The 22,812-nt window shown below is 49.0% G+C and overlaps 2 protein-coding genes across 2 annotated transcripts; both read left to right on the top strand.

Annotated features, from left to right (window-relative positions):
• The first annotated feature begins 467 nt into the window (after positions 1–467).
• On the top strand, positions 468–6,652 carry CYP26C1 (cytochrome P450 family 26 subfamily C member 1). The gene is made up of 6 exons (XM_021539956.2): positions 468–659; positions 735–959; positions 1,085–1,360; positions 2,966–3,121; positions 5,518–6,024; positions 6,290–6,652. Exons 1-6 carry the CDS (start codon positions 468–470, stop codon positions 6,650–6,652), a joined length of 1,719 nt encoding a protein of 572 aa, XP_021395631.1.
• Positions 6,653–10,386: 3,734 nt separating this feature from the next.
• CYP26A1 (cytochrome P450 family 26 subfamily A member 1) lies at positions 10,387–13,055 on the top strand. The gene is made up of 7 exons (XM_021540193.2): positions 10,387–10,575; positions 10,773–10,997; positions 11,091–11,378; positions 11,475–11,624; positions 11,953–12,087; positions 12,306–12,458; positions 12,650–13,055. The coding sequence occupies exons 1-7, from the start codon at positions 10,387–10,389 to the stop codon at positions 12,989–12,991; spliced, it is 1,482 nt and encodes a 493-aa protein (XP_021395868.1). The 3' UTR covers positions 12,992–13,055.
• The last annotated feature ends 9,757 nt before the right edge of the window (positions 13,056–22,812 follow it).

Below are 22,812 nucleotides of genomic sequence, written 5' to 3'. Positions count from 1 at the left end.
GGGCCGGGCAGCCGGGCCGCGGGGCCTGCGGAGCGGGGCTGGGCGCTCCCCGGTCGGGGAGCCCGGGACGGGACTCGCTACCTGGGCAGGCTGCCGGCGGGGCGGAGCGGGTGCCCCGCTCGCAGGAGCGCCCGGAGGAGCTGGGCGGGGGCGGGAGGGGCGCCGGGCCCCAGCCCCGGGCTGCCCCGAGCCCCTCGGCCGCTGTCCCCGGGCCTCCCGCGCCAATCACCGCACTTGGCCGCGCTGCTTAAATATGCAGCGGATACGTCATCTCCGAAGGTGGATCGGGCGTAAGTGGCCAATATCTATATAAATGTGGCCGAGGGGCGAAGCGGCAGCAGAGGCGAGCGGGGCCGGGCGGGCCGCAGCCGGCAGGGCCCGCCGCGCAGCGCCCGCAGCCGAGCCCGGGGCGCCGCCGCCCTGCCCGACAGCCGCGCCGCCCGCCCCGTGCCCGCCGCCGCAGGAGGATGCCGGCCGGGCCCTCCTGGCCCGAGGCGGCGGCGCTGGTGCTGCTGGCCCTGGCTCTGCTGGTCACCCTGTGCCGGCACCTGTGGGCGCTGCGCTGGAGCCTCAGCCGAGACCGCGCCAGCGCCCTGCCCCTGCCCAAGGGCTCCATGGGCTGGCCCTTCTTCGGGGAGACTCTGCACTGGCTGCTCCAGGTGAGGCGCCGGGGGACGGGGCGGGGTGGGAAGGGGCTGGCGGGAGCCACGGGCTGACCCGCAGCTCGTCCCCAGGGCTCCCGCTTCCACAGCTCTCGGCGGGAGAGGTATGGAAACGTCTTCAAGACCCACCTCCTGGGCCGGCCTGTGGTGCGGGTGACAGGCGCTGAGAACATCCGCAAGATCCTGCTGGGTGAGCACACGCTGGTCAGCACACAGTGGCCCCAAAGCACCCAGATCATCCTGGGCTCCCATACTCTGCTCAGTTCCACCGGTGACCAGCACCGCCAGCGCCGCAAGGTGAGCCCCACAGCCACCCTGACAGGGCACACAGCCCAGGCAGCATCTCCGGCCCAGCCCTGGGCCTCAGTGGCATATGTGCTCCCCCTGCTTTAACTACCTGCCTCTCTTCCTCCTTCTCCTAGATCCTGGCCAGAGTCTTCAGCCGTGCCGCCCTGGAGAGCTACCTGCCGCGCATCCAGAAGGTTGTGAGCTGGGAGCTGCGGGGCTGGTGCATGGAGCCAGGCTCTATCGCGGTTTATTCCTCCGCTAAAACCTTAACTTTCCGCATTGCAGCTCGCATTCTGCTGGGGCTCCGCCTGGAGGAAAAGCAGTTCAAGGATTTGGCCAAAACTTTTGAACAGCTGGTGGAGAACCTCTTCTCCTTGCCCCTCAACATACCCTTCAGTGGGCTGCGCAAGGTACTGCTGCCTGCACTGCTCCCTCCGCCCGGGGCAGGGCCTGGGCCCTGGCAGCACAGACCCCCTGTCCCTAGGCCCACCAAGGGACATTTCTGATGGGCCAGGACATCTGCAACATCCCATTCTAGGTCTGAGGGCTTGATGTCTTACCTACCCTAGCTAATTCCCCTTCTCTCTGCACTTCTCACCTGCTCCTGGCTGGCTTTCAACACCTCTGGGCACTGGCTCTAACTCGTTGTACAGTGTAGGGCTCCTCTTCTCCCTCATCCCATATGTTGCCTCTGGTGAGTCCATCATGTCTGGCCCTGTCCCATCTTATCCCATCTGAGCTCATGTCAGCCCATGGCAGAGGGGTGTGTGGGCATAAGCACAAAGAAAGGTGGGCACAGCGCACCTCAGCTTAGCACCCCTCCGAAACCCAGGCAGCCTGGGAACTTAAGACCCTCTTATGGTCCTCAGTCCCTTGTAATCCAGCAGCCCAAAGACAGTCCAGGGACAGTCTTCTCTGCCTTTTTCAACCTGCAGTTTCTTCCCTGCTGCTCTGCCCCGCTTTGCCTGCCTTTCCACACTCCTGCTCTAGGTATGGGTCCTGTGTACCATTCTTCCTCTCACATTTCTCCCTCCTCTGCCTTTGGATTCTCCACCCTTACCACAGCTGAAGTCTCCTGTCCACTTTAGCCCCTCAACTCTTACTTTCACTGTCTCTGCCCAGTCGGATCACGTTACCCAGCCAGTTCCAGTTCTCCCTCAGCCTCCCTGCTACTCTTCATCAAAGCTCTTGTTTTCCCTGTCCAGTTTCCCTTTACAGGTTGTCACCAGTATGAGCTTTCATCCCCCCTGCCCTTTTTAGGTCAGCCAAAGCCTGTCTGGCCCCAGACCAACATCCTTAACTTGCCTTTAAGTCCCCTTGTCTTTCTCCTCACTCTCTGCCCGGTTTATTTTGTCCAATCCTTCCCATCTCAAATCTAAGCCTTTTTATCTTCTTCCCAATATTTGGCCATGGCCATTTTTAATTTCAAATTTCTGGTCCTTCTGGCTTTTGCAGGACACATTTTTTTTTTTGTAGAGAGTCATACACTGTGTGATTCCATCCATCCCACTTTGCAAAGGCATTGCTGATCACTTGCTGAGATCTTACTTGAGTGTTTCGCTGCACTGGAGTGCTTCACACCTGAAAATGATCTGACTGTGATTAATGTGTCTTTATCCACTATATCCTTGTAAAACCATTCAGGCCTTGCTGTCTGGACTCAGTTTTCCTGTTACCTTCTCTTATCCCTTGGAATAAGCTTCTTTTGGATCTGACACAGCTGTAGATTTGCTCAGTGCAGATGCCTCTGAACTTGGTAGCTTGAGTTTACTGCTGTCTTTTCCTCCCAGAGAGTTTCTTGGGACTTGTTGCATTTGATTCACAACAGCAGGGCAGCAGAATGTGCAGCATTTCCCCCCAGACTGCTGCCTCTTGCAAGGCTCTGGGGCTGGACAGCAGATTAAACAGTTCTTGCTATTACAGGGATTAAGGATCACTACACTTGGGTTCCCCTGGTCTCTCTAGAGAGGGGGGCAGTTCCTAAGGTTCTCTTGAACTGTGTGTGCCTCTCACAGGGAATCAAAGCACGGGACATGCTACATAAGTTTATGGAGAAGGCTATACAGGAAAAACTGCAGAGAAACAACCCAGAAGACCACAGTGATGCTCTGGATTTCATAATGAACAGTGCCAAGGAGCATGGCAAAGAATTCACCATGCAGGAGCTAAAGGTAAGGAGAACCTCTGCCTTGCAGTGCCACTCCTGACTCGGTGGCTGTTTGAGAGACGTGGGCTGGGGGCCAGGCAAGGTGCGTGTGGGGACCACCCCCAGCTGCTGGCTCCTGGCCCCCTCTTACCAGCAGTGAGGACACCAGCTCCTACACTCCTCACACTCTTATGCCCTCATAGGCTTGTGTCTCTTTGCATTGGAAGGGACTCTTTTAAAAGGGAATGAGTGCCCCTTCTACTTTTCCTCTTCATGGCCACCAGCCTTCAGCCTGATGTAGGATGCTGGTAGGGTTATGTGGCTGTGTTAAGGCTCTGCATGTCTGTGCACTCAGTAACCTCCAGGACACTCTCTTGGGAAGTATACAAAGCTACTTGTGTGCTTCTCAGACACAGCCTTGCTTTTTGTTCAAATTATCTGGGAAGACAGTTTTCCCAGAAATTTTCCTGAATACACTGTGATTTGTGTTGCTGCCATGAACTCACCAGGGCCCTTGAAATGTAAATGTCATTAAAAAGATGTTGCTTTGCCAACAATACTGTTTTAAAATATTTTAAACTTTAGAAAGATTTGAAAAACCCATCCTGCATAATAATGTTGTTACTGGCTGGGTGTAATGCTGCCCATTCTGCCTCCCGGGACAGGGACAGTACTGGTAAAGAAACTTGGGGATATCCTGCCTTCCAGTCACTGGTTCTGCTGGTCTTGTAGAAGCAGGGAGGGAAAGTTGTGACAGCAGCTGTGACACAAGTTCTGCAGCAGCACTGTCAGAGGTTGATGCAAAGAGCATAAGGGCTGTTATTTCAAACCTAAGAGCTTGCCCTAAATTCCTTGCATGCTATTGAAATGTCTTGGGGTTTAATTGCATGTGGTGGAACTGAGAGGTTTCTTTTCATCTGTGTCTGCTACCTTGTGAATGTAAAAATTGCTGCTAATGCCTGCAGGAGGTGTGATAGGGGTTGACAGGAATCTGTTGTTCCAGGGGTTTTATTTCAGCTGAAAGATGCCCTTGAGAGCTGCTCTTTTGCAAAAGCATCTAGACCAGCCAATATATGGCACTAGGGATGGTAGCAGTCATCTTTGTTACATTATCCTTAATTTTATCAGATTTGAATCCAAGTACCTTCAATCTTCAAGTGTTCTCTGTGTTTGTGGCTTCACCTCTCCAGTACTGGTTGTGGCAGAACAATTTAAAGTCCAGACACACTCATGTGAAAGGAAACTGCTCTGTGTCCCTGGGCTTGAGCGGTTAGTGCTCACTCCTCTTGCCTCCTCTTGCTCCTCTTTACTCCTAGGCTGGAGCAGTTAGTCCTCTGTAATACCAGTCAGGTTCCAGGCCTTCCAGGGGGGCAGCTCCTGGTACTCCTGCCTTTGGCTTCTTCTTGGCTTTTGTCTCTGGCCTGAAGCCTCAGCACTCTCAGCCTTGTGCTATGGAGCCACTGGCACCTTCAGATGGTGCCGTAGGTTTGAGCATTATGGTTGCTGTCAGAGACGTGTCATGCCATGAATGAGCTCCTGGCAACCCTTAACTTTTGGGAAACTGTTTGCAAAAGTTGGTCAGAGGGCGCTGCAAACAGCTCCCGGCAACCTGGCATGAGCTGTTCCATATAGACCCTGCAGACAAAGGCTGGGAGGCTGCGAGGGGACTTTGGGCAAGGCACATATTACAGATTTGACTGTGCTGTGGTCCATCTATCTGAGCTGATTAATTTCCTAACTTGTTACAGATACATCTGCTGTGGAGATACTGGGAACTCTGCTGTGCTTCAGGCTGTACAGCTTGAAAAGCAAGTCCTTTGCCTGGTGTGTGCTCCCTGAAGTGCTTCTGGCTACAGTACTTCCCAGGCTGACCTGCTCTAGCAGAGTGGTCTTTATGCTTTTGATTGTTGCCTTGAGTATCCTCCCAGATAAGATCAATCATAACTGGAGATGGATCAAATGCAACCCATTTTAGCTGCCAGCACATCTAGAATTTGTGCATAAAGCATTGCCCATATCCACTGCCTGGACAGAAAAGTAAAAGCTGGGTGCAGAGGGGAATTGGCAGATGATGATAAAAAGCATAATACTTGAAATGGACTTCACTCAACGTGCTATAATGCATGCTAAAGTGCTGCCTTGAAATTGGTAAATCTTGTGAGGAAAACTCAGAAGAGCTGGATTGGAGGTCATGTGTACTCATTCCAGCTGTGGTTCTGCAGCAGTCACGTGGCAAATGGATGTCCAGTTCATATAGAAATACTTTGGTCCCTGCCAACCCAGGATGAGTGCAGGTCTGGGGAGAGCAGAGTGGAGGCCAGGGCCCCCTGCACAGGGGCGTAACCTGAAAAAGGTGAGAACAGTCTGAGACACAATCACTTTGAAATGTTATTCAAACTTGTCATTTTTATTCCTCTCCAGGAATCAGCAATTGAGCTCATATTTGCTGCTTTTTTCACCACGGCTAGCGCTAGCACCTCTCTGATCCTCCTGCTACTGAAGCACCCCTCAGTGATTGAAAAAATAAGGCAGGAGCTGATGTCCCATGAGTTGTACCAGCAGAGTGAGTGCTGCCCTGCAGGACCCTGCCTGGATACCCTGACCATCCAGAGCAGGGACAGAGAGAAACCACTTTCCCACCCCATGGCCAAAGACATTCACAAGGACCAGAGCCAACCCCCAGCCCCAGTGGAGGAAGATTCCCTCCAGCCCAGTGCCCTGCTGGAGCCCACTGTCCCCCGGAGCACGCCCTGCCCTGGCCCCGGCACCCCGGCAGCACCGGGGCAAAGCTGTCACTGCACCGCAGAGATCAGCCTGGAGAAGCTGAGCCGCCTGCGCTACCTGGACTGTGTGATTAAGGAGGTGCTGCGAGTGCTGCCCCCAGTCTCCGGAGGCTACAGGACGGCACTGCAGACTTTTGAGCTCGATGTAAGTGCCTCACACTCCGGCAGGCTGGTAAAGAGCTGCTGCCTGCCGTTGTGAGCAAGCACCCTGTGTCCTGCACAGTGGTGGTGCTTGGCAGTGGAGCTCACTGGGAAGTATCACCCAGCAACTTCTCTGGGTCCCACTTGGGCTGGGGAGAAAAGGAACTGTAGAGCAGGTGGGCAGTGCAGTGGAGCTGTCTGCAGGCACCTCTGCTCCAGTAGCACAGGTATGTAACAGTCCTCTCCTCCCTCTTCTCTCCCTTTCCCAGGGCTACCAGATCCCCAAAGGCTGGAGCGTCATGTACAGCATCCGTGACACACACGAGACAGCTGCTGTCTACCAGAGCCCCCCCAGCAGCTTTGACCCAGACCGCTTCGGTGCCAGCCGGCCAGAGGCTGCAGGCCGGTTCCACTACATCCCCTTCGGTGGAGGGGCACGGAGCTGCATCGGGAAGGAGCTGGCACAGGCCATCCTCAAGCTGCTGGCCATTGAGCTGGTCAGCACAGCCCGCTGGGAGCTGGCCACCCCTGGCTACCCCACCATGCAGACCGTGCCCATCGTGCACCCTGTCGATGATGGGCTGCAGCTCTACTTCCACCCCTTGCAGCCCAGCCAAGGCCACGAGGCCTGAGCCAGTGAGGGGGGCACTGCTCCCCTCAGCCCTGGGGCCGATGCCCCTCCACAGCTGCCAGGAGCAGGCTTCTGCTGTCACAGGCTGGGAATGCTACTGGGTCACTGCCAAACAAAACCTTAAAGGTCTTTCTATTTTTTCTCTCCTGGTGTACAGGCTGGTAGAGTGTTCAGGGTGCTGCAGTAGGGTGTCCTGCAGAGTCCCACTCTTGAACACTGGGGCAAACCCTGCTGAAGCTGCTGGCAGGGTGTATATGCCATGGGGGCTCATTAGCCCCTGCCCCATACAGGCCCCCAGCTACCAGGGATGGGGAGCAAAACTCCCAGACCCACAGCTAAGACTCCCAAGGTTATCTCCTGTAGGTGTGTTATAGGAGAGGCAGGACAAACATCCTGCACACTTGTAGCTTTTTAGATGAAAAAAGAGGGAAAGTGGAGGGCTCTGCAGGAAAACACAGGGCCGGAGTTGCCCAATCCCCAGCATCAACTCTAGATAGAGTAATAGGGTGTAAAGTGCTTTTTATTGTAAATATTTAATCTCATTCATGCACTTCCCATTAGAGCTGGCACAAAGAGGATATCTCTCATTCACCCACTCATAGTAGCTGTGTATGTTGTGCTTGAGCACTGTGCTGCTGCTTGGGGTCTGCCCTGAAGCCATCTCTGAGGTCCCCCCAGGATATTCTCTCCAGCCACAACCTGCCCGTGGGATTGGACTGAAGCAGGGGGAGGGGGCTTTGGGGAACAAATGTTTAGAAAGGAGACGTTTCTGAATATGTCTGATTTGTGGTAGAAAGTCCCTTGTTCCTGATGATGCTTTTCACATTGCAGAGGGGACATTTGCAAGGTGACACGGGCTCTGTGGTAGCTGGCTGGCTGGCTGGCCAGACTGACTGTCCCCTCTGTCAGCCCAGGGAAAGTGTCAGGACAGCAGTTCCATGCATCCATCCAGGGGGTGGGGGGTGGTACCCGAGGCTAACCGTGGGTGCTGAGGGCACCCTTTTAGATGGCTTTTGAGTACCCCTACAGGATATTTCTCTCTCATGTAAAATAAAATGGAGTCCTGTTGTTTGTGTACTGCGAACAGAGCTGGGCCCAGGTCCTTGATCTGCAATTACGTGTTTATAAGTTTCTTTCAGCTTCACTTCTACTCCCCACTGTTGTGCATTCTGTGTGAATGCAGTGGGAAAATAATCCTCTTTGTCCCTCTAGAGCATCCCATGCCTGATGGTATCATGAGCTCTGTGTGAAGAACCAGTTTGACCTGTGAGGGCCAAAACATGGCACGAAGACAGTGTCCCTTTGGAAAGGCTCTGGGGAGCTCTCCAATCTCCTGAAACTCTATGATCATTCATCATAGCTTTGCTGCTAGAGATGGCCTTGCCCTGGCCAATCCTCCTTGCCTGTCTGTGCTGGGGCACTGCAGCAGGGCATGTGCTGGCATTTACTGTGCAACAACCACGCCACCTCGGGCAGAAACCTGGCTCCCAAATGTGACAAGTCAAATCTGGGAGAGGTTGAACTGCAGGGCTGAGTTAAGTGCTATTGGCAAGCCGACCCTGTAGTGAACCAGAGCCTCTGGCCCTCCTGACCTTGTCCTGAAAGGTGAATCTTTTTGCCTATCAGAGGTGAAATCAGTAGATGGTGGCTGCAAGTGGCAATGACTAACTTTAATTAGCAGGAGCTGCTGGCTGGCTGAGACCTCGGGCGATTCAGGGTCTCACCGCGGGCAGGGCTCGGGCAGGGCTGGGCCTGCAGCGTCCCGCACCCTGTGCAGGAAGGTCAGGGCTCCTCCAGCAGCGCACTTTAAAATTACCCTGAGCGCCAACAAGCCCGCTGAAAAATGTAACATGAATCTAGTTAAAAAAAAAAAAAGAAACAAAAAGAAACTGATAAACTGATTTTGTTTGCAGATAAACACAAGCATTTACAAATGAAGTGTAATAATTGTTACTTGTAATCAAAGTTTGTTCATATTAGGCTGTTAATTTCTTGACCCCCTTCCAAGATGTTTTTAATTATCCCATTCACTCTTTACCATTTGATTCTTTTCAAGCCGATGGCTGGGGAATACACAGCTGGGAAGATAATAAAGCCTTCCTGTGGCAATTATCGGTGCTCAGGCCACCGTATCTCGTTATTTTGATAGACAGTGAACTTGGCGCGGTTGCCGGCCGGGTTCACGCAGATGTCACGGTCCGTGTTGTAGGTCACAAGCAGGTCAGCGCCCGGCAAGGGGAGAGCGCCGGGTCAGGGCGCGGCCGCCGCTCCCGGCCAGCGCCGGCCGGGCTGCGCGGAACCGGCCGGGCCGCGGCGAACCCCGAGGGGCTACTGCCCCCGGGCCGGGGGAGTACCCTCGGGGGTTCCCTCCTGGGCAAGGGGCTGCGGCGGCGAGCAGCCCCGCTCCAACAAGGCATCGTAAGAAGAGGGCGGGTCTCGTGTGATGCGTTGATTGTTAGAAAAATAATAAGAAGTGACATCACCCTCTCCCCTACACAGACACACACACAAAACTTCCAGCGTTTATTGAGCTTGTCTGGGAACAAGAAAGCAAAAGTAACAGGGTAACCGTAAAGAAAAAAAAAGTGTATTGGCAGCAGCCGTGGTCGGCGGAGAGCTCCGCGCCCCGCAGCCGCGGTCCGCGCCGGGTGCCCCTTCCCCAGCGGCCGGCGGCTCCTGCCCGGCACCAGCAGCAGCCTCAGGCAGCGCAGCCCTCCCGCTGCCCCGCTCCCGCCCGGAGCCGCCGCTCCCGTCCGGAGAGCAGCGCCGGTGCCCGCCCGCCAGCCCCCTCTGCGCCGCGGCTGCAGGCGGGGAGCCCGGCCTGCCGAGCGCCTCTTCCCGGCCGCGGCAGCCCCGACGGGATGCCGGAGAGCCTCAGGCGAGGGCGGGCAGTGGATGCCGGGGAGCTGGGAACGGCGAGTTTCGTGTTTCCTTTCCGCTCTCACCTTCTTTTCCCTCGGTGACCCGCGCTTGAACCTGCATCGGGAGGCTGAGACGGACCGCTGCCGGCGGCTCCTTCCTCCACGGCCGGCAGAAATACAAGCCGTGCCTTTCGAGGTGAACCAGGGGGCAGCGGAGGCTCCTCCGCCGATGCGCTGGCACAGCTGCGGCTCTGCTCAGGGAGTCTCCGGGCTGCCCCAGCACGGGGGACCGTCCGCTCCGGCTGCCCCACGGTCCCGGCCCGGTGTCTCCCGGGTCCGGCCGCCGTTCCCAGCCGACGACGGTGGCGGGCGGACGCAGGAGCTCCGCAGAGTGCATCGGCGCCGGGAGGTAGCGCCGCGGGGTAGGTGACTCCGGGCTGCCGGGTGCCGGCGCGGGAATTTCTGGGTGTAACCCCTGGTCTCGAAAGAGCATCGGCGATAAATCCGAGGACGAGGAGGCGGTGGTGGCCGACCACCGGCTGTCAGCTGTCGGCGGCGTTCCGCAGCCCACTCACCGAGCGCGGTGCAGGGTCAGGGAGCCCGGAGCCGCTGCCGCCGCCCCCGGCAGCACCTTTCCTTCACCGGCAGCGGTCTGCGGCGGGTAGGATGCACTACGCAAAGCAAATAGTTAAAGATTTCGAGGGGAGGAGCCAGGCCGCAATCCGCAATTAAAGATGAACTTTGGGTGAACTAATTTATCGGACCAAGGTAGGGGTGGGCAGCAACCTGGGAAGGGTATAAAAGGCGGCCCGCGGCGAGCCCAGCCCGCGCACTCAGAGCTCCCGGGGGGCTGGGCGGGAGTCGCTCCCCAGCCATGGGCTTCTCCGCCCTAGTCGCCAGCGCCCTGTGCACCTTTCTGCTGCCCCTGCTACTCTTTCTGGCTGCCGTCAAGCTCTGGGACCTGTATTGCGTGAGCAGCCGCGACCCCAGCTGCCCGCTCCCGCTGCCCCCGGGCACCATGGGGCTCCCCTTCTTCGGGGAGACGCTGCAGCTGGTGCTGCAGGTAAGGGCAGGCGATGGCGCGGGGAGCGGAGAGGCGCCCCTCTGGAGCCAGAGCTCCTCGGGCGGCAGGGGAGGGAGATGAGCGGCAACTTTGACAGGCTCCCGTACCCAGGTGGGAAACAGCTGCTCTCCCTACCTCTTCCTCTCATGCTTTCTAAAATTTATTTTATCGCTTCCCCCCTCTCATCCCCTGTCTAGAGGCGGAAATTCCTGCAGATGAAACGCAGGAAATACGGCTTCATCTACAAGACTCACCTCTTTGGGCGGCCCACGGTACGGGTGATGGGCGCCGAGAACGTGCGGCACATCCTGCTGGGCGAGCACCGGCTCGTCTCCGTGCAGTGGCCCGCCTCGGTGCGGACCATCCTGGGCTCGGGCTGCCTCTCCAACCTCCACAACGGGCAGCACAAGCACCGCAAAAAGGTACGGGCCGACGGCGGGCGGGGAGCGGGCGTGGTCGCCCCGGGCGCGGCGGCTGAGCGTCTCTGTGCCGTTCCTCCTCGTCCCCCCGGGCAGGTGATCATGCGCGCCTTCTCCCGGGACGCCCTGCAGCACTACGTGCCCGTCATCCAGGAGGAGGTGAGCGCCTGCCTGGCGCGGTGGCTGGGCGCCGCCGGGCCCTGCCTGCTCGTGTACCCCGAGGTGAAGCGCCTCATGTTTCGCATTGCCATGAGAATCCTGCTGGGCTTCCAGCCCCGCCAGGCCAGCCCCGACGGCGAGCAGCAGCTGGTCGAGGCCTTCGAGGAGATGATCCGCAACCTCTTCTCCCTGCCCATCGATGTGCCGTTCAGCGGGCTCTACCGGGTAAGGCTCGCGGCGGGCCAGGGCACGGCGGAATCGACGGGGGAGGGACGGCAGTACTGACTAAGACCCAAACTGCTCTCCCTCCTGCTTGGTTAGGGCTTGCGGGCACGCAACATCATCCATGCCAAGATCGAGGAGAACATCCGTGCCAAGATGGCCCGCAAGGAGCCCGAGGGCGGCTACAAGGATGCGCTGCAGCTGCTGATGGAACACACACAGGGTAACGGCGAGCAGCTCAACATGCAGGTAAGGTTCCTCAGGACTGGATTAATCTCTTTCCCTCAGGCTCTCTAAGTACATCACACTTATCTTGTGGGGACAAAAGGGACACGCAGGAGATGCTGTCTCTCCCGATTAAATAAACCAGCTAGTATTGAGGACTAGGGTGCAGAGGCTGCAGTCAGACTGTTGGATGGGGAGATGTCCATGGGAAGCATAAGCACCACCAGCTACCTCCATCCAGACCCCTGGGTGTCTGTTCCAGTTTGGGAATGATGTACAGCATTGCAGTGGTTGAGTGGTAGAGATACTGTGTTCAAGGCCTGGTTTATGTCTCTTCTATCCTTTGTGTAAGGAGCTGAAGGAGTCTGCCACAGAGCTGCTGTTTGGGGGCCATGAAACCACTGCTAGTGCTGCCACATCGCTGATTGCCTTCCTAGGGCTCCACCATGAAGTCCTGCAGAAAGTGAGGAAAGAGCTGCAGGTCAAGGTTTGTGTCTTCCTTAGAGGCATTTCACAGGAGGGGGCAGTGGGAGGAAGGTACCTTGAAGACAGGAATCCCAGACAGGGCTCCCTTTGACCCAGGTGGTGCCCTGCTTTTAGGGGTGTCAGGAAAATACTGCTTGTAGCTGAGGGGCAGCTGCTTTGCAGTGCCAGGAGCCCTGGCTGGGTGGTTCATGAATGTCATGGCAGCATTTTCCTTTCTAGGGGTTACTGTGCAGCTCCAACCAAGAGAAGCAGCTGGACATGGAGGTCTTGGAGCAGCTGAAGTACACAGGCTGTGTCATCAAAGAGACCCTCAGGCTGAGCCCGCCTGTTCCCGGAGGATTTCGGATTGCACTCAAGACCCTTGAGCTAAATGTAAGCAAGGTTTGGGCATAACTCCTCAGAGCAGCTGCCAAGTATTTTGTGTTCATGTAGCCTGTCTGCTTTAGAGTGACCTGCAGGAAGCCAGGAGGGGAGGTGGGGTGCACTGATGTGTCCTGTTCTGTCGCTTCACATTATTTAACACAGCAAGGTGCTCCACATCTCCTTTCTGTTCTTTTTTATAGGGTTACCAAATCCCTAAAGGTTGGAATGTTATTTACAGTATCTGTGATACACATGATGTGGCAGATCTCTTTACCAACAAGGAAGAATTTAACCCAGATCGCTTCATGTCTCCATCTCCAGAGGACTCCTCTAGGTTCAGTTTCATTCCTTTTGGTGGGGGCTTGAGGAGCTGCGTGGGCAAAGAGTTTGCAAAAGTCCTTCTAAAAATATTTACAGTGGAGTTGGCTCGGAGCTGTGACTGGCAGCTGCTGAATGGACCTCCTACAATGAAAACGGGCCCCATAGTGTACCCTGTGGACAATCTGCCTACCAAATTCATAGGTTTCAGCGGCCAAATCTGAGATCTCAACACTCGCCTCCAAATGGATTTCTATACAGCATTTAATATGTACATAGTAACTTTTTATAGTAACAAAGGCCTTTAAATATTTAAAACTTGTAAATGTACAATAGTTATTTATGTCTTCTAAGTATTTCAAGAGGCTATGATATTTTTTCCCCCAAGCACTACAATTATGGGTCTCTGATTCATAATTAGATAATGTTATTTCTATAGAAATAAGTTTTCCCCTATTTAAAAATATCATTGAGAGCTGGCCAGCTAAGTATTTGAAGACATTTCAGGATGGTGTATGTATTAAGAAATATCCGAAAAGCATTCAAAACAACAGTAACTAGCTACTCATCCAAATTACCTGAAATGGTTATTGTTTGAGAATGTTTTCAGTATTATTTGTGTCTAGATTGTATGTTTAATGTGTGAATTTTAAGTTTGATAATAAAGTTTATTTTTGATGATCCTCTGTATGAAGATCTGTGTGTATGCTAGAGAGTAACGTAATGGATGTGGCTCTAGGGTTTGAATGCAAAGCCAGATCTGCTTCTGTCAACAAGGTATTTACTATTTTTGGGTTCCTAACTCTTCCCTCCTTCATGTGTAGTTGCTCATGAGTAGTTAATTGTTATAAATTTTAGCTTGTAAATGCAAGAACAGTACAAAACCACATGCTTGCTGAAAACTGCATGGAGTGATAAGTGCTACAGGTCTCCTTATCAAGCACATCATGTTGAGCCATAGAAAATAAGAAAGAAAAGGAAAGCAAAATAATGTCACATAAGTCTTTCTCTGGAGCTAGTTGAGGAAAAAAAATTCTTAAATGTCCTCTCCTCCCATATTACTGCTGACCTGTGTAAACACACCACTGAATCTTGTTCTTTGTTGAGCTTGCTGGCTATGAATCTTTACGAAGGTGTCTCTTATCAGCTGGTAGAGCAAATAAAATCTGCGTATTTCTCCTTGAAATGCAACAGCTCTGACTAGGTCAGAGATGGAGCATGCATTTGGTTTAAGGACTTCTTTCCTGGAATTCAGCAAAGTGAAAACTAAAAGGCAGGCACTAATGTGAATTGATTAACAGAGAATCAACTGTTGAGATGCAATTCCCCAGGGGTGTGTAAGCAGGGCAGATAAAATGCCCTAGGCATGACCCCTATTTTGGCTTAACCATAAGGGGTTTTGTGGCCACCCCTGCTTACTGCACCTATTAGTCTTCCCTCAAAAGTCAAACAACATAGGCTGGCTCTATAAACATCTACAAAGTAAACCAATGTGATTCAGTGTCATGAGCACTTGTAGCACCATATAGAATAATTAAATTTTTTGTTTGCTTCTGGAAAACAGTCACTTTTTTATTATGTTCTCCCAAGATCAAAATTAAGGACAGATCTAAGTTGCCCAAAATAGCTGCAGGTGCTTAATGTAATCTATGGAATTTTTTAAAAGGGTGTTTCTATAATGCATTTGATATGTTTCCAGCAAGCATTTTAAACATGGGAGCTTCTAACATATGGCTTTAGATACAGCCTACATATAACTATCAATATTTTTTTATATTCAATTTTTTTGCAGCCCCAAAATGCATTCTTTTTAAATTACACCTGAGTCTTCTTGACAATGTTTAAAATCTTAAATATTTTCTCCTGTGCAAAGTTCTCATACCATTATGTTTCTCAGAGACTTGACAAATAACCTCAGTTTAAGACCCCTATATTACCAATATAGTGGTGGAAAATCGCAAACCTTGATCCTGATTTGGAGGTGATCTGGAGTCTGGAGAACAGCAGGACTCTTGTCTTGGTATCCTTTACTAACATTTTCTTCTGTAACATCAAAACATTCTCCAAATCCAAATAGATGTCAATATTCTTTAAATGTTTTGTTTGGTTTTAATTAAACTCTTTTATATGTGGGAACTTTTTGCATGGTCTTCATATTATTTTAATTTATACTTTATTTTTATAAAGAATATGAATCTAAGTGCTGTCTGGAGAATACAAACACTTTCACAGTGTAAGTCTAAGGTCATACATGCCAGTCTTTCATTTTTGGTTTTGAGTCAAGTTTGCATGGCTTTTATGTTCGAAGAAGAAAAAAAAAATCATATACTTAATTTGATTTTGTCTGGACATCTGGGGGCACATCCTCAGCTGCTGTAAATCATGACAACATAACCTATGTTAGGTACTGCCCCTGTAATAATTTATCTCTGTAGCTAAGCGGTCTGTCGCTGCCGTGCAATTTAGGCATCCTGGAGCTAGCTTTAAACAAGCTGTGCTGAGAAATGGTAGCAGCGCAGCTACAGTAAAACGGAGCTCAGTGTGGGTTAATTGCTGAAATATTTGCCCAACTTCTTGAGCAGGTTTTACAGCCCCTGCTAATCTCCTGTATGCAGCTGTATTTTGACAGCTTGGATGCTGGCTGCAGACCAGTTTCAGGTGAGCTCTGCTGCGAGGGCAGCTTTGCCTGCTCAGCAGAGTCTGGGGCGGGCGCTTGCTGAGGCTGTGGTTGCTGTTTAGGGGCTGCCTGTCTGCTGCACCCTGAGCCCCCACCCCTCTTGTAAGGTTGGGTCCAGGAACTGATTTTTGTTGAAAAATTACCTATCAAAAAGCTAATTGCTTTTTGGGCAGACCAGGTCCTCATTCCAGCTCCCCACAGGAGCATAGTTTGTGCTGGGGTGCTGTACCAAGACAGGAGGAAGGATATTTCATATTCCTCCTCTTGGTTAGCCTGTTATTTAAAAGAAAAATATTTGACCAGGTCTCTCTTCGAAAAATCACACACAATTTAGAAGGTGCTGTGCTTTGGTCCTGGAGTAAAAAGCCATGATTTATATGTAGCATGCTGGTTCTTCCCCGAGGGTAGGGTGAGTTAATAGGACCCATGCTTCTCCTAAAATCATGTGAGTAACAGCTTCTGCCAGCCAGCATCTCTAAAGCTTAGCATTTCTGAGGTATCTGTTCAGTGCTGAGTGTGTTGCTCTTAACAACACACAGTTGTATCTATTCTTTAATCAAAAGGACAATTAAGAATTACACTGATGTAAATTGGCATTGAGGAATGCTACTTGATAAATCAATACTTGATTGAAAGGTATGAGTATTTCCAGATAAGGTCAAAACAGGTAAAAGTGAATTTTGCTAGTGGTTATATGACTAAGAAAAAAAATGCTGAAGACTCATTGGAAATGATTAAAAATAACTTGATCAAGTTTATTTATTTTGTCCTTGTGAGACAAAGACTTGTTACTTGCATGTTGCTTTCAGCAGTTGAGCTGGGAAAGATTTTCCTTTGTTATGATTCATAGAAGCACCTATTCAAGGGACAATATAATTTGAAGTCTTGTCTGCTTAATGCTTTGAATTTTATTTTATTTTATTATTTTATTTTATTATTTTATTTTATTTTATTTTATTTCCTTACATGAGTCTTTTCCTGGACCTTGCAAGATGAGAGACAGACAAAAAGGTTTTCCTTATTTCTACCCCATTTCAATCAATATTGTTTGTTTTCTCATTTTATTCTGTTCGGTGATTTAGAATTAACCTTTGGAGAGGTACCAAGAAAAATACTTAATAATATGTAAAATACTTCATCTTTGACTTTCAGGTTGTATTTTCTTACGTGCTATATAAAGTTTTAAAAAATGTTTTTACAAATCTGCATCTAGCCATCTTTGAGAAAAGAACACTGCTGGTTTTTGTTAATTCTACACATCTGCAAAGGTTTTCAGGGTGGATGCTGATAAAATAATATGCCTGTCTTTCAGAAGCTAATGTGCATAAAATTAGAACCCTGGATCCAATGGTCTATTTCTTTTTTGTTTTTTTAATAATTGAAATTGATTTTATGAGGTATAAATTCTGAAAATTTGCCATTTATCTCAAAGGGAGCTGCACTGCTTAGACTCCCTGAAAATCCAATATTACTTTTGATACAGTCTGAACACAGATTAAACAGGTCATGTGTAAGCAACATTTTTTGCTGAATTTCTTTACCTGAGTAAAGTAAAAAAAAATACTAAAAAAATACTATCAGTAAAAAATTATTGCTGAATTTCTTTACCTGAGAATTATTGCATATCATCTTTCCTAGAACAGTCTAAAAGAATTGTATGCAAGACTATTGGATCTTTTACAAGGCTATGCAGGACATTTGCATAAACCAAGCTTCAATCTACTGACTTTTGCAAAGATTTAAAAACTAAAAATGCAGACACAAATCTTGTGTTTGAGATATACTGCTGGTATGTTGCAGACCCAAATTAGTGAATTTATTTATGGCTTAAAGGTACTATTTTACATGTAGTTGTCCTCTATTATAACAAAAAAAAAAGGTTTGCATAGCATTTAATTGAGATAGTTTTGTTTGCCAGGTGGTTTGTATTGTAAATTCTTTGTCAAGTTATACATCCAGCATGCAATGCAAAACATATACAGATTAGCAGCAAAAATTCAAAAAGTTTATTAGTTGCAACCATTAGAGTGATAGATTAGGAGAAAGGAAATGTAACTGGCAGCAAGTTTAGAGAAGACTCATTACTAGACTGGCTTGCTTCACTTGTTTAATAATGTCTTACAAAAAATGTTATATGAGAAGTTCAATGAATAATGCAGCCTTCATTAAGTTATGTAAATGAATGTAGCTTCGTGGGTGGGTTAGAAATAAAATATTTAACAAATCTGTTTACATCCAAAGAGTAAAAGCAGCGGAAACAGCTTTTAAAGAATCTGAGATTTAAATATTTAAAAGGTGACAGAACTTTCATAGTAGGATATAATAGTGCTGTTTTAATAGGTGTTTACAGCTTGCCTCTCAGTTGCAACATAGGCAGGGCAAGATATTATGTATTCTCAGTTAATTAAAGTGTTATTTGTCCCTTTATCAGCAGTCCCAACATTGCAGTTTCACTTGTATGCTGTTAGTGCCCCGGAGACATGCAGAGCTTGTGTGATTTGCAAGGCTGGAAGGATCATTTTAGCAAAAGTGACTTATGATGTACTTGTTTGCCAGGTCATTTTGTTCACAAATACACAATCATTCATATGCTTTCCCCCAGTTTATGACCATTTAGGAAAGCATCAAAATTCATGGGTAAAGACTACGCTGTTGTGCAGGATAACTGCACAACATGAGAAAATTATAAACTCAGCACTGAATCAGGCATAGACAACATGTTCTCCTACTACACCCACGAATGCCAACCTTTCTTAGGCTTCTCCCAAAGCAAATCCTTGGATTTGGGCCTCACAGCTTACGCAGAAGGTCAAAGATTGTTTGAGGCTGTTTTCGAGCAAAAGGGGGAATAAATTCCAGAGCTGAGGGCCCCTCTAGAGATAAAAGTAGCCAAAATGCAGTCAGTACCTCTCTTGAGTAGGAGGCAAAAAACTTAGGTTTGGGATTTTTTTCTGCTTAAGCTCTGTGAAGTCAAAACAAATTTGGTATATCTCTATCTCAGAAATATACTGTTTTTGTAAAATATCATCAGAACAGACATGTTTTCAAGATTCAATCTGAATTTCCCATGGAATTATAGTAGGTCTTGGTTTCCTTGGCTTGCTGACTTACTTGATGTAAAGAAGCAAGAGGCTGTGGTGTGCTTTACCTAATAGCCTCTATTTTATAGCTGAGCCCTCCTGAATGAACTTGTATCCTGTAGGAAAGCAAGGAAGGGACTGCTAGCAAGAGCAGCGCCTGCCTGTGTGAATAGGGTTGGGGTTTTCTTCCCCTCTAAAATCTACATCGTACACCTGCTCATCAAACAAGCAGCTTCTCTCTTCTCTTCCCTTGGAAGGATACGAACCGCCGAGTAATCGGAAACTGCTCCCTGACCTGGCAATAGCCTCCTCTTTTGTGAATTGTCCTTAACTTTGACAAGAATGGCAGCAGATAGGGTGGGAACAAAGGGGAACCAGCAGTGAGACCAGCAGCCCCACTGCTGCCGGGGCTGCCTGACACACAGGTGATTTTTCTCCTCCTTGTCCCGCTGTCTCTGGCTCTCTGTGTCATTATATTAAATATATATTATTGATGTTAATGATGCTGCCTACAGCACTGCAGCAAGCTAGCACGTGCATTACAAATCTAGCAGTAAACAGCAAAAGAATTAGTTTTGCCCGAAGTGATGGCATGTCGTTATCTTTTCGCTCATTTTATGACATGAAATGTCTCAGATTTGTATTATTTCTCAGGGACTAAGAGCACGTTGGCCTCTGAAATTCACTAATTGTCAGTTAGTATTCCTAGGAAAAAATCGCAAATTTCAACCACAAGGACATGCACAGCAGAGTACATATTACTGAGACCAGTTACTTGCCTGCAAAGCAGAACCATCCACTTTTTATGGAATTGTCTATTTGTTCTCCTCCTTTGCATACTGCTAGTAACTTTTTAATCAAGAGTTTACATATGTACCTATTATCAAAGTATTCAGGAGCAGAGAAAGGAGGCTGAGCATGCTGATGTGGCAAACCAAGAATCCTTAAGCAGTCAAAGGTACTTGTTTATTTTGGTGGCTCCTTGGTGGTTGTCCTTTTCACCTTTTATTAACCTGCAAATGGATTAGCCCTCGTAAACCAAAGAGAAGAGACCAGTGCACAACCCACTGCCCCAGAGATAAGGTCACAAAGAGGGGACGTGTCCCGAGTACAACCTCGGGGAAGAAATAGAAGTCTGAAGGCATTTACACTAGGCTGCCATCGCGCTTTACTAGCCCGACTGTGATTTACCGTATCAGTTCAACTGCTGACACCTTTATGTCCCTCCCTCCTATCCCAGCAGGCCACAGAGACACAGTCCATGATAGATGCTGGTGAACTTTTCCTCTGATCACCTTCTGAAGAACTTTCCCATAATCTATTGTTTTCTATCACAGTGGAAAACAAAACAAGGGTTTTTTTTTTACTTTCAGTTACCAGCTATTTTGCCCTAACTTTAAAGCAATGTACTGAATTTATTACATCAGTGTGAAAGAAGTTTTAAACTCTTGTCTCTTTATCCTACTCCCTGAACTTAACATGGTCCAGAGTAAATCAACGTAATTGCTGTTAGACCTACATTGTTGCAGGAATGTTTTATATTCCATGTTGTCAGTTATTTAGAACAGTTAATTGAAATTGCAACCATAAAGAGAGGAAAGCTACTGTTAAGAAATTAACTTCTTTTTTTTTAGTGCCTGTGGCTACTTGTATGAATTATATAAAGAGCCAACACTAATTTTAATGTAAGACCAAAAGTGTCTGGAATATCTAAAAGGAAAAATACATTTGTGGATTCAAGTCAAGCATTTCCTTTAATTGACTGATAAAAAGATAAGAACCCATTCTAGACTGAGAGAAGTAGTTGACCTGTTGTTCTTCTTTATAACTCCAAAATAGTTACTCAAATTTTTTATTTGCTTCTAAATAAATAAATGTCACGGGCTATACCTGGTTTTGTCTCATCAAAATTCAACACCAGTGTAACACCACGAGGGGGAAAAGAAAGTCACAACAGTATTAACAAGGGGTATTTCAAAGAGAGTGCAGTTGGAAGAGGGGGAAACTGTGCCACAAACTGTCCCGAGAGTGTCCTTCCTTTGAGTGTGCCCTCAGCTGAGTTCCTTGCCCCTGCAGCCTGCAGAAAGGCTGAGAAGTGTGTACAGAAACATCAGTACCTGTGTAACAGGGAGTTAAGGAGTGGCTGGGCTGGGAAGGAGATATCCAGGGAAGGCTAAGTCAGCACTTGTCAGTAGTGTCCTGATTGCAGCGCTGATCGGCTTCATCCTTCATCCTAATCAGCAGGGAATTATGCTCGAGAAAGTCCACCATGAAATGCTCCCAAATATGTTTCACCAATTTTGTGCAAGGCTCTCTGTTCTCTCTGGGTTGTGAGTGTTGCAAACTCAAAGGTTTTTATTTTTTGTAATTATTTTGATAATGACTTCTTATAATTAACATTGCTGTAGAGGAAGATTTTGGTCTTTTAACAAATTAAGTATTTGTCTTGCTATTTTTTTCTTCACATACTGACTTCATGCTCTCTAAGGCCAACTTTTGGGCTCTGCTCTATTAGCATGGCTGCCTGTGGTTTTGGAGCTGTTGTTCTTAGCACAAGTGGCAAAAATACAATTAAGATATTATAAACCCATCTTGTATTCCTGAATTCCTTAAAACTGATTGCTCTATCTGGCAGCATGAAACCTGCAGTCAGGTTAGACACACAAATATTTACTCACACTCTATGTGGGCAAATGCATATAGTTATACATCTAGCTATATTAAGTCAGGTAGAAATATGAAAAATTATTTTAAACTTCATATTACCTACGCTAGGCAAAGAAATACAGAAGCACTGTAGAAGCTTACAGAAGCTTAACCTGTCACCTTTAAAGCACAATGTGTGTCCCACCTGGCTTCTGCTTCTGTTGTGCTTCTTGTTTGCTTGCTTTTCCTGAAGGTTGGAGGAAGGATAAGAATTTTAGCAGCAGATTCTTGATCAGACACATTGTCCTTGCAGCCACAGCAGAAAAGGGGCAGGAGTGCAGTCAGGCCACCAGCCTGTGACAAGGTCAGAGTAGGTGCCTCCGTGCCTGCTCATCTTGTTCAGATGGAGGGGACTTGAGCGTGCTAAGGAAACAGCAAGCGGGGAGCACGGAAACCCAGCCCTAGGCTGCTGCTTCTACTCAGCACTTGTGCACCTTGCAGCTCCTGCAGGCTGAGCTGCTGCAGGCACCAGGATCACCTCCCTGTCAGCTTCCACCTTTCCCATCTTCCTTTCATCTCCTGTATGTCTCCGATCCCTTCTCTCTGCTCTGTGGCTTCCCTTCCCTGCTGCAGGATTCCGTACAGAGGGTAAATGCAGCTCACCTCCCCTCATGCTCCCTGCACCTCTCTCCTGTGCCAGCTTTCCCTTTCTCCTCCTGTCCCTCAGCAGTGCTCACGGTGGCCCTGTCTCCCTCCATTCCCATCTGAATTGCCTTCCTCACTCTCCTACCCCTAGTGAAGGCAGACTCTCCAGTCTTTATTTGTCTGGGAAATGGCTCATTTAACTGGGACAGGGAGGATGGGCAGGGATGAGAAAGGGCCATTGTTATGCTGAAAGCAGTTAATGGGTGCCACCAGACACTTGCAGGATCTACAGAGAGTAGCAGAAGTCCCTTAAGCAGTGCTGGTACTGCCCAAGCCACCAGGCTTTTCCACTTGGCCCTTCCCAAATTCCTGTCCGGCTGATGCTGGCCCACACCATTCCTTGGCATTTTCTAATGAATTTGATGGAGTTCTCAAAACACACCATACTACAGAGGGAGAAACACCCTCGAGTTGAGAAAAGGCCTTATGATAGGGCTGTTATCAAAGACCTGAGGCTTTGGTTTTGCAGAGCTGGCAGCCCCTCTATGGATGGGAAGGACTGGAGATGGAGCTGCAGACAGGGCTCCCTCTGGCTCTGCCTGGAGCCATTGGCTGCTTTTGTGGAGACAGGGTGGGATTTTGTGGCCCAAGCCCTTACTTTCTCCTGAGCATTTGTTAGAAAAAAATCAACCCACAATTTTCCAGGATAATTTTTTTTTTTACGGGAAGATGCTCGGCCTCCAGCAGATATGTAGGTCAGCTGCGTGGTCTGGGTGTCCTTATTTGACTAAGGAAGTCTTCCTTTGTGCTTCTATAGAAATTAGGCTTAAGTAATGATTTGACTGGAGTTTTTATGCTTAATAGGCAAAACCTCTGTCAATTTAAAAGCCTAAATAACTTAGGCTTTTACACCAAAAATCAATCATTGTCATAGTACTTCTACTTTTCATGGAGGCAATGTGAAGTTTGGCTCAGTTTTCCAGTTCTGCTGTGTGGA

This window comes from Lonchura striata, chromosome 7 (genome assembly GCF_046129695.1).
Source record: "Lonchura striata isolate bLonStr1 chromosome 7, bLonStr1.mat, whole genome shotgun sequence".
Classification (NCBI taxonomy): Eukaryota; Metazoa; Chordata; class Aves; order Passeriformes; family Estrildidae; genus Lonchura; species Lonchura striata.
Note: the sequence above shows the minus strand (reverse complement) of the source record. Positions and strands in the feature narration are given on the sequence as shown.

Bases quoted from the DNA above. Each gene is read 5' to 3' on its own strand.
- CYP26C1 (XM_021539956.2), top strand. From the start codon at position 468: ATGCCGGCCGGGCCCTCCTGGCCCGAGGCGGCGGCGCTGGTGCTGCTG. The intron at 1,361-2,965 runs GTACTGCTGCCT...TGCCTCTCACAG, and splicing joins CCTTCAGTGGGCTGCGCAAG to GGAATCAAAGCACGGGACAT. The intron at 6,025-6,289 runs GTAAGTGCCTCA...TCCCTTTCCCAG, and splicing joins TGCAGACTTTTGAGCTCGAT to GGCTACCAGATCCCCAAAGG.
- CYP26A1 (XM_021540193.2), top strand. From the start codon at position 10,387: ATGGGCTTCTCCGCCCTAGTCGCCAGCGCCCTGTGCACCTTTCTGCTG. The intron at 10,576-10,772 runs GTAAGGGCAGGC...TCCCCTGTCTAG, and splicing joins CGCTGCAGCTGGTGCTGCAG to AGGCGGAAATTCCTGCAGAT. The intron at 11,379-11,474 runs GTAAGGCTCGCG...CTGCTTGGTTAG, and splicing joins CGTTCAGCGGGCTCTACCGG to GGCTTGCGGGCACGCAACAT.